Raw genomic sequence first — 11,209 nt, forward strand, 5'->3', positions numbered from 1 at the left:
AGCACCTGCACCCAGCCACGGCTTTCCCACGCACAGAGCACAGGGGCAGCGCTCTGCACACACTCACCCTTCTCCGCATCCCCCTGCGCCCTGCCTTGTGCCTGCAGCTCCTCTGCAAAAGACAGGTGGGGAGAAGGAAGAGAAATGAGGGCTGTGCCAGGCAGGAGCTGCTGCCAGCAGGGGGCACAAGGGCTCCCTGGGCTCAGGGCCATTGGCTAGCCAACCTGGCACTGGGAGAACTCCACTGCCCTCCCATGTCCTCCCCACACCTTGGGGAAACAGCCATGCCGGGCATACACGGCCTGCTATGTGTATGTCACCACGCTCATGACAGCCACGTGTCTGGGCTGGCAGTTGAGGTGCTGAGGGACACGGCACCTCTCCTTGGCCACACCGTGCACACCAGAATTAGCGGTACCCCTACCACAGCACCCCTAGACTTTCTAATGGCCTCCCACCAGGAATTCAGCTTGGCACTACCCTACATCCCAGCACCTGGCATTCCTTTTCCCTGTGCCTACTTCCTCGAGGACCATTCCTAGCAAATGACAGGATATCTTCTCTAAGGGGAGAAGGTCTTTTTGGAATTGCACACTTGTCTTAGTTATAGTACCTTTGAGCTCCCTCCCTCTAGGCAGCCTTTTTTGGACAGTGTTTGGAAAAAAGATGTGGGAAAGCTGTGAGAGGTTTTCTTTAACACAGACATCTCTCAGCGTCCTGTTTGCATTACAAACCCACATCTCCTTTCCACAGAAATGATCTTCTCACAGGAAAGCATATTCTTCATAATTTTGGAATATATCAATCCTACAATTTGCTAATTGCTTTCCATTGAAACAATAATGACTGTAGAAAAGTAACAGAAACCTTGCTCCCAGCCAGAAAACATAACACCTAAATGTGAACTATATATTTGTACTTAGAAGATATAAATAAAAATCAAGAAAACTCACTTGTGTCAATGGATGGCTGCCAGATGATATACTTGAAAATCTGTAGTAAAAATGCTAAAAACAAGACAACATTATTATCATCATGACAGAACATAAAGCATGAACAGTTAAATTTGGAATGCCATCACCCCAGAGAGGACAGATTGGTATTCATTTTATCATAATCTGAAGTCTTCCATTTGTTTTCTACAAATGCTGAGGATTTTGTTTCGTACAGAAATGCTCCAGATGCTTTGAGACATTGGCATGTTTAATATGCAGAAACCATGTTCTCACTTCTGATGCTCACAAGAGCTAAATTTTCTTTTTTCCCCAAGTAGTATTAAATTTTCCAAAACATATCATCTCAATTGCATCAAAGTACTAGCAAATGCAGGTTGATTTGGTGAATTCTATGCATTGTGAAGGAAAAAAAATGTGGACACCAGATTCCTAACATCTTTACTGATTGATGTCCAGTTAATGAAGAATATTTATTGTAGAATCATAGAATCATAGAATATCCCGAGTTGGAAGGGACCCACAAGGATCATCAAGTCCAACTCCTGGCACCACACAGGTCTACTCAAAAATTCAGACTGTATGACTAAGAGCACAGTCCAAATGCTTCTTGAACTCTGACAGGCTTGGTGCAGTGACTTCATCCATGGGGAGCCTGTTCCAGCGCATGAAAACCCTCTCAGTGATGAACCTCTTCCTGATGTCTAGCCTGAACCTCCCCTGCCGCAGCTTGACACCATTCCCATAGGTCCTATCACTGGTCACTAAAGAGAATAGATCTGCGCCTGCCCCTCCACTCCCCCTCGTGAGGAAGTAGTTCATATACTAAGATACACACACACACACACACACAAACTAACTAACTAACTGGATAAATAAAAAGTTAATATGAACAGGTATGATGAGGTGATGAAAAAAACAAGTGTTTGTATCGAAGAAAACCAACTTCAGTAAGTCTGGGTGCTAGAAACACAGAGGATCTGGGAAGGGAAAGAAGGATATTTTTGTGGGGTTACATTGGAAAATGTTGATTTGTGGAGTTGAAGAGCTTTGGGGTACATTTGGAAGGCTTGGTAAATTCTTGAGTGAATTTACCTACAAAAGGATTCTTCTGAAGGAATCCAGAGCTGCTAGCTTCTTGAGAAGAATGAGTTATCTATGGCATGGGATGTCTATGCCACTTTGGAGGGACAATAAATTATTGGAAACTGTGGGTTACAATGTTTTTAGAAGTTCACTGCAAAGAAGAATTGGAAAATGGGGAGTCTAGCATGGGGGAATAGCTTACCTATTAAAATAAGGAGGAGGAGGCAAAAGAGGTAAAGAACCCAGAACCAGTCACAGTTTTCTGAAAAATGGAGAAAAAACAATTTTAAAAAATGACATCAAATTCCTTGCAATATAACACAGACATAGAATGGCAGTGGGGTCACACAGTCTGTCCCTTTTGAACATGGTTAGCAGAAGAACATTTTACAAAATAATTATTTATATGGAAGAGTGGTGAGGAACACTAAAAGTTTTAAAGAAAGTCTAGACACAGCCTTGATATTTGCATTTTATATCACTGCTCAAACAAACTGGAGATAAACTAGGAAGTATTTTTTTCCCCTGAGGAATTTTTAAATTATACTTTATCTTGATATTATGTCTCTATTTTTATTCAAGAGCATACCTATTTCCTACACGACCTCTGAATGGAGTGATATTGCTCTAAGTGATATCATAAAAATACTTTAGCTTAAGTTAAGTTGATTTTCAAAGCTTTAAACAAGTAAAAATTACAGAGGAAAGCTCAGCCTTAGTCTTGCTGCTTGAAAACACCTTTCAGCCAGAATAATTCTTTAAGAGCCTAACACCAAAGTATTTCATTGCTGGTGCAAATCTCAGCATCTGACAGTCTAAAGATCTGTGAGAGAAACTTCTCTGCCGAAATCAAAACAGAGGTCCATGCTAGTAAAAAGGCTAGAAGCACTGACCTCAGGAGCCCACTGTCTTCCTGGCTTTCCTGGCATCATCAGATGTTCTTCCCTTTTCATAAAACCATAAAATCATTAAGGTTGTAAAAGACCTTCAAGATCATCTGGTCCAACCATCACCCTGCCACCAATGTGACCCATTCAACCATGTACCTAAACACCATGTCCAACCTTTCCTTAAACATCCCCTGGATGGTGACTCCACCATCTCTCTGGGCAAACCCTGACAAATTCTGAGAAGAAATGCCTCCTAATTTCTAACCTGAACCTCCCCTGGAACATCTTAAGGCCATTCCCTCTAGTCATATCAACAGTTACCTGTGAGAAGAGGCTGACCCCCAGCTCCCCACAACTTCCTTTCAGGTAGTTGGAGAGAGCAATAAGGCCTCCCCTGAGCCTCCTCTTCTCCAGACTAAACAACCCCAGTTCCCTCAGCTGCTTCTAATAGGACTTGTGTACCAGACCTTTCACCAGCTTCGTAGACTTTCTCTGGACATGCTCCAGGGCCTTGATGAACTTGTTGTAGTGATGGACCCGAAAATGAACACAGTATTCGAGGTGCGGACTCACCAGTGCAGAGTACAAGGGGATGATCACCTCCCTGGTCCTGCTGGCTACGCTAGTCCTAATACAAGCCAGGATGCTGTTGGCCTTCCTGGCCACCTGGGCACACTGCTGGCTAATGTTCAGTGAGCACTGACCAGCACCCCCAGATCCTTTTCCTCTGCATAGCTTTCCAGCCACTCTGTCCCAAGCCTGTAGAGCTGCATGGAGTTGTTTTAACCAAAGTGCAGGACCCCTGGGAAACACTACTGGTGACCAGTCGCCAGCTGGATTTCACTCCATTCACCACTACTCTCTTTGCCCGGCCATCCAGCCAGCCTTTAACCAAGCAAAAAGTGTACCTGTCCAAGCCACGGGCTTCCAGCTTCTCCAGGAGAATACTGTGTCAAAGGCCTTGCTGAAGTCTAGGTAGATTACATCAACAGCCATTCCCTCATCCACCAGGAGGGTCACCCGATAGAAGGAGATGAGGTTGGTCAGGCAGGACTTGCCTTTCATGAACCATTGCTGACTGGGCCCGATCCCCTGGTGGTCCCGCATATGCTGTGTGATTGCATTCAGATGACCTGTTCCACCACCTTTCCTGGCACCGAGGTCAGGCTGACAGGCCTGTAGTTCCCCAGGTCCTCCTTACAACCCGTCTTACAGATGGGTGTCACATTAGCAAGTCTAAAGTCAACTCGGACCTCTCCAGATTACCATGACTGCTGAGAGATGATGGAGAGCAGCCCAGCAATCACAACCGCCAACTACCTCAGCACCCTCAAGTGGATCCCATTTGGCCACATCGACCTGTGACAGTTCAGGTGGAGCAGCAGGTCTCTAACTGTTTCCAGATGAACTGTGGGGGTTTTCTTCCGCTCCCTGTCCCAGACTTCCAGGTTGGGAGGCTGAGTACCCCAAGGATAAGTGGTGGCTAGTAAAGAAGTCTGGTCTGAAGTAAAGAAGGCATTAAGAACCTCAGTCTTTTCCTTATCTTCAGTAGCCATGTTCCCCCATGCATCCAGTTTTCAGCCACAGCCTGGAGGATGGGATTCCATGACTGCAGAGACATTGACTTCATCAAAGTTTTGAGCAACATGCTCCTGAACAAAGTTAACTATGGAGCATTGTTGGAAACCAAGTAAAATAATTCACAGCATTAGGCCCATCCTGTTTATTAGTGCAGGTTGATGTTAAAAGCAGGTACATTCACTTCCTCAGAGAATGTAAAAATGCAATAAATCGGTCTTAATTGCTGCATACCTGACTGTTGAGCAAAGGTTAGACTGGATTCCACATTAGTGGTCAAGAAAGAAGGAGATGGTTCTCCACAGGGTATCTCAGTGGAACTTTCTGTTGCAAAACCACTGTCCTTCTCCTGTAGAATGCTTGTCTGGGCCAGTGAAGATAGATCTTCTCCTTGGGGATTAACCCACGTGGCTTTGGGCTTTACAAAGGAACCTCTTATTCGGCTCTCGTACATATAAGTGTTCGGCTTTTGCAGAATCATTCCATTCAGGGAACCTGCAACAGACGCAACTTACCACCACTGTACTGGGCACAACAAAGAAATGCCAACTATGCCATGGAAGAGATCTCACAAAACACCTGCACTTTCGTTGCTATTTCATCGACAGTTAAAACCATCTGGCTTTCGAGCATTTCATTTTAAAAATTTCAGAAACAGCTTTCTGTTCTGAAGGAACACTTCTCTTTGTTTTCCACTCACAAATGTGTAACTTCCTGCCCGGAAGGGGTCTGATTCCCTCAGCAATGCAGATGCAAGTGTTAAAATGTTACCTACCAGTTCGGCTTATCTTTTCTTTGACGAGTGTGACTACACATTTCACATCTACATCATCACAAGGCGCTGTCATGATGCTTTGCAATGCAAAAAGGTCTCTCTTATTCCAGGTTACATAGGTCTTGGCCTCCACATTTTTATTGCCTCCTCCATAGTTTGTCCAAAGGACTTCAGGTTTTGGGTTCCATCCTTTTGACTTACATGTGTAGCGACACATGCCCTCCTCCTGCTGATCTCTTTCCAAAGTTGGCTTATTTCCGAGTGCTGTAATGGAGTTATTGCAATAAGGATGAAACATGAGAGTTATATAAAAATAAAGACAAACATATAGGTAAATAAAAAAATAACTACAGAAAGATGATGCTTTCAGATTTTTTCTGTTCTGGCTTGTTTCAATTTGTTTGTTAATACACAGCTCTAAATATTCATAGCACATAGAAATTGGTCATACTCGGTCAGATCAAAAGGGCCATTTAATTTGACTCCCACAAGGAAACATACTAGGGCATCTTATCATACAGAGACAGCGAACCCCAGTGAGCCTGGATGATGATTAAGTCAAGAAAAACTATCTGGGAGCTTGCAAAACAAGAGTGAGCAGTCTCCACATGACTGAGGGGGAATATGATACAGGGCCATAAAAAGGAATGCTCTGGAGACAAAGAGCAAGGAATTCTTCCATCTTATCCAATACCAAAATACGAGACATCAAATCAGACTTGTCCAACAGAAGGTCGGACTTGATAAAGTGATTTCTGGCAGCATTTCCAGGTTTACATTTAGGACAGGTCTTCCATGATGGGAAGTTTCAAATGAGGAGAGAAAAGGGGTCCTTAACATATCATCGTGCTCACTACACATAGGTAAATCCCTAGTAGATCTGAGTCCTTTTTTTTTTTTCTTCATTTTACAAAGGCAAATAAAGTTTAAGTTTACAAAGCTAACTGGAGAAGCTGAATATCGATAATTCCATAGTAGAAAAACACTAAAGGTACTCATACAAGGATAATCAGCCATTCCCCATTGCACTATTTTCTCACATGACAAGCCACAGGCCCCATGCCCTTCAGTACCCTGTCTTCAGATACTCAGAACTGAAGCAAGACTTCCCAGCTATTTCCTGGGTCTCTGCATATTTCCCCAGGAGAAGATCTCAACTGTTGAGCATGGAATAGGCAGAGCCTGAGAGCCCTGATGGGAATTGAACTCAGCATGGTAATAGCAGGTCACATTTCACTGTGACAATCTCCCTGCTTACCTGTAACATCAAGGTGAGTAACAGCCTCCTGTGAGCCAGCACTGCCACTCACCACACAAACATACTCCCCCTCATCAGCTACTTGCACTTGCTGGATAATCAGGAGAAGTGATCTTCTTTCCCAGCGCCCCTTAATCCTGCACCATTCTTCGTCATGGCACTGCTCCACCACACCACCCAGGCTGGAGGAAAAGCACAGTGGAGTATCCCTCTCCTCTTCCTTTTTGTACCAAAGCAAGCCTGTGTTGGTGGGGACACTGTGTGTCAGCTGGCAAGACAGAGTCACTTGCTCACCAACACAGACAACTGAAGGATCAATGCTGATGGTGATAGGAACTTCACCTGCAAGGAAGAGGTGGGACCAAATGCATTATTATTTTTTTTTCTGCAAATATACTTTTTCTACTGAGAAAGCAATAAGGCAGAAAGTTATGCATTACTTTAATGCAAAACAGAAATCTGAGGTTTAGGCTAGCGTTGTCTAGTCCCCTGCAAAAATGAGGACAGGGTCTTCAGTCAATGCTACCACCTCCTTCAGGCACATACATGCATGGATTTCCACATTTCCAGGTTTCATATACATGTTATATGTTCATGGAGAAGACGGGTATTGGGGCAGCAATTTATTCAAGAAGACCATAGGTACACTGGTGGGAGGATTGCAAAAAAAAGCTCACTGAGCTAGGAGCAAGTTACCATAAATGAGCTGCAAGGAGCTGACAATCTGATCAGCCTGAAAGCAATCTGTGTAGGTTCTTGCTCTCCACTGACCCTGGCTGTACTACCTGTGAAAGACCGACCAGGCCTCTTTCATCTGTGTGGTAAGATAATACACCTACGTTTAGTCCCTGAGATAGCCAACGCTCCAGATCAGGACTGTTGTGTCTCACCTCATCTGAGACAGCCGATGTTATCCCACACTTGGGAGTTGTCAGACGTTACATAGGATCTACAGTACCTTTATTCCTTCAGGGAACGGGAATATGAACAGAAGTGCCAGTGTGATATCTTAGGAAATTGGCTAGCTGAACTGAATACTAAGTCATGCTTAAGACATGAGCAGAACTACTTGGAGCCAGCTCCTGATCATGAAGTGCCAGGCACGGGATTAAAACAAGTATCCTAAAGGTGACTCAGGCAGGGACTGGCATCTCAGTCCAGAGTAATCTCATTCAGGAGTGTCCATCTACACCAAAGTTAGATTTCAATAATTGTTTCTCTCTGAGGGGCTTTTCACCCTGAACAACAACCCCTTGGTAATCAGCAACTAAAATAGTCCACAAAAGATATGCTTAACTTGGTGGTACTTTCTTTTTTCTACCAATACAGGAAAAAGGGGAAAGGAAAGGTTTTTTCTTGTCTGTTCCAACTTCCTCCATGGATCCTGCTTTCTTCATTTCATTACATGCACTGATCTTTCATAGAATTCATCATATTTATTTCTATTCTATAGCTAAAGTGAATTGCTGCATATAGTAAGGAGTTTCTTACCTGTAAACCACTTTGAAATTAAAAAACATTTTGGAAGAGCTAAGAACAGGATTGCTCTGAGATTCATTTCTGAGCACACGTTCTGAAAAACTTCCAAAAATATGTTGATCAAGTTAAGTTGCTAATAATCCTCCTGGAAATGACTGATGTACCATGAGAAAGAGGAAGAATTCCTGAAGGGAATAAAACATAATGAAACATAATCTCACTAAAACAGAAACACTTTCTCAAGCAAGACATAGAAATCCTCACTTTTCTTCAGCATGTAAAGGCTCCGCTTGACTGGGTAACTTTTGGGGAGGTGAGTCCTGGGAAGAAGAGATGGACCAGGTAGCACAGATGTTTGGCATCCTGGGTGGAAGTTATTTAGCAGGTCACCATTAGAGGGGGTAGGGTGATAAGTGGAGTTGGCAACCCAGAGGAGGCTGTGAATATCATAAGTGGGAAATATCCAGCACACTTCCTGATGATATTTATCCTAAGTGAAAAATGTGTGGCTTGAACAGAGGCCACATAAAGAAAATTCCTTAAGGATCTAATATGGACCTTTTCCCCCTCATCTATTCAAGCATTTTCCAACAGACAATAAAAAAACAGCAGTTAAAGAATCACATGCAGGTTGGAAAAATCTTTCCCTCCTAGCTAAGAGGAACAACTACATTTCCTGAAGGTTTAGTAATTTCTAAGGAAATGTTTAGGAAATATTTCTTTACTTCTAAACAGAGCAAACAAAATATACAGCTCTTAGAACTGATCTAGTTTTGCCCTCATTGTAGCTGAGTATTATTTTACTTTGTTATAAAATGCAGATATATCTTGTCTCTGTTGTATTGATTCTTGCAGACCTGTACTAGCCTAGGGTAAAATCCATGAGCAACAGGGGGAGCACAGACAGACCCTCGTTTCTCTCCAACCAGCATCATACTGTGTAACCGCTGGGGTCCTTCTTGCCTGCTCTCTTGGCATGAAGAATTGATCTGATCACATGGCATTCTCAGTTTTGTCATTGTCAGTGCCTTAAGTGCACTAAGGAGCCTTAACAACCCTGATCAACCTCACTTCCAACCAAACTCTTTGCTTATTGCTCTTGGAAATTCATTTAAGTTTGTGTCATGGACCGCAGGCCTGTGCCTACATCTCCCTCCTTGACAGACTTTGGACCTTGTGTCCTGAAGAGATTTTGGTCTCATGTTGGAGCTTGTCTCTAGCCCTGTCTCCATTTTGCTCCTGACTGGACCCCTTAGATGGATCCTACAACTGATTCATCGCTTTTCCTTGTGTAGGGCTGCTGATGGACTCCATCAGCAGCACCTGGCTCTGCCTGCTGTCTTCAGACCCTGTGGCATTGCTGGGTCATTTGGCCAAAGGGGGAATTATGCTTCCACAGCTCATAGCTCACTGTATCTGAGGGAACTGCTGTCCACCACTGTTTCCTAACCATCTCTTTTATGGGGCATAGTAACTTTCAACTTAAAACTGATTTTGATGTCAGGCCAGGAGAAGAGGATGCCCTCTGTCAGCCCTCTACTTACATTGCTGGGCTCTCATGCAATGTATGCAAGAGCACCTGCTCTTGTTGCGTTCTTTTTAGGAAACTGGGCTGTACTTCAATACTTCCCCACCTACTTTGTTTGTACAATGGTGTGTCACATCCTGGTGCAAGAGGCACAATGTAAGAACACATCCTGGAAGTGGACGTGACATAGAAAATCCTGCTTTCACTTTGTAACAGACTAGCGTGCGTAGTCTATGCATAACTGAGAGAGGGAATGATGGCCTGGTCTGGTTCTCCCATAACCTCCTTAGAAACTTCTCTGGGGTCCCATCTCAGAAGACTTCAGACTAGCAATGCATTCCACAGGGTTGCAACACAGGACCTCATCTGTGCATACAGTCCTAGTCTGTTGTGACTGAACTACCACCAGGCACTCCCTTTTTATTTTCTTCACTTCCTCTCACAGCCTTTTTAAATCAATCTGCCTGTGTCTCCCAGCATGCCCCATTCCTTATCTCTGTGGGTGTTACCTTGCACCTGCAAGCCATCTTAATTCCAACAGGCTTGTACTCTTGACCTTGATCACTGTGAACCACTGAAGTGTAGTAAAAGAGTTGTTCTGCAGGGCAATGAAACTGGGTGTTGTAAGGAAGCACCTGGGGAATATATCATGGCTTCAAGAGTCCGGCATTTACTCTAAATACGCAGAGTATAAGAGGGAGGCAATTCAACCACAGTGCAGGAAAACACAAGATATTGTTCTAATCACTCAAAAGTGAGGTTAGAGAATAATGAGTCTACACGTAAGTCACCTCCCTTTGCTTTTCCAAGCAACAAAGTTGTGACAAGCTGCATGTTACAAAAGATGAACTGCATATGAAAATGCACATTAATCCACATTCTGATTGCAAGTTTGCACTTACAAGCTCTTTCCATAATACCCCATTTGAAGGACAGGGTATTAACATTTATGTCTAAACCATTCAAGAATAAAAAAGTATGAAAACAGCAAAATATGTATTTGTCATTCCATATCTTTGCACATTTCTCCTGCAGTCCTTAATTCCTTGCTAAGATAAATGTTTACACTTATATTATGATCATTTTAACAGATTTTTACCATTCCAAAGCAGAGTGTTACATTTTCAATAATTCACATCAGAACACTACATATGTTTACAAATTAGTTCAATGAAATAAAATAATTTAAACTACAATATAAATCTCAAAACAATACCTGATTAACTTATATAAATACTCAGAGGTTTAGTTATCAAAACACTCTTTCCTTCATAAAACTAAGATATCTTCTACTATATTTCTTATCATTATAGCAATCCCAAGATATATCTTGTGAAGTAGTAAAGAGAATATACTTGGAAAAAACAGCATCTAGAATATATTATTTTGCTGTTTTCACTGTGCTTCCTTTTTAGCCTTTAAAAATCTTGTGATCTTACCTATCAGCAGAAACCTCTTGACCGCCCGTTACTAAAAATGCGGGAAGAAAAAAGATGACTCATGTTCCAGGTTGAAGTAGGAGGAGCAATTCTGCACTAATAGGAAAAGGACGAGAAATGCCTCTCACTTGCTGCTAGAAAGTAAAGTCGAGAAGGCTAGTATAACATGACAGGTAATTATAGGAAAAAAAAAGAAAGAAAAAAAACCTCTTCCTTTCTGGGT

The 11,209-nt window shown here is 42.8% G+C and overlaps 1 protein-coding gene across 1 annotated transcript; it reads right to left on the reverse strand.

Annotated features, from left to right (window-relative positions):
* Nucleotides 1-1,234: 1,234 nt before the first annotated feature.
* Nucleotides 1,235-11,007, reverse strand: LOC310888282 (butyrophilin-like protein 2). The gene is made up of 6 exons (XM_083814875.1): nucleotides 10,987-11,007; nucleotides 8,032-8,204; nucleotides 6,541-6,882; nucleotides 5,283-5,546; nucleotides 4,742-5,002; nucleotides 1,235-2,301 (listed from the first exon to the last, which is right to left on the reverse strand). The coding sequence occupies exons 2-6, from the start codon at nucleotides 8,096-8,098 to the stop codon at nucleotides 2,180-2,182; spliced, it is 1,056 nt and encodes a 351-aa protein (XP_083671001.1). The 5' UTR covers nucleotides 8,099-8,204; nucleotides 10,987-11,007; the 3' UTR covers nucleotides 1,235-2,179.
* Between the last annotated feature and the right edge of the window lie 202 nt (nucleotides 11,008-11,209).

Source organism: Anser anser (genome assembly GCF_964211835.1).
Source record: "Anser anser genome assembly, chromosome: 32".
Taxonomy (NCBI): domain Eukaryota; kingdom Metazoa; phylum Chordata; class Aves; order Anseriformes; family Anatidae; genus Anser; species Anser anser.

What these genes read in the sequence shown, in the direction of transcription:
- LOC310888282 (XM_083814875.1), bottom strand. Translation starts at nt 8,098, where the DNA reads ATGAATCTCAGAGCAATCCTGTTCTTAGCTCTTCCAAAATGTTTTTTA. An exon ending in TACTCACCTTGATGTTACAG is followed by an intron (nt 5,547 to 6,540) that starts GTAAGCAGGGAG and finishes ACTCCATTACAG; the next exon opens with CACTCGGAAATAAGCCAACT. An exon ending in AGAAAAGATAAGCCGAACTG is followed by an intron (nt 5,003 to 5,282) that starts GTAGGTAACATT and finishes CGTCTGTTGCAG; the next exon opens with GTTCCCTGAATGGAATGATT.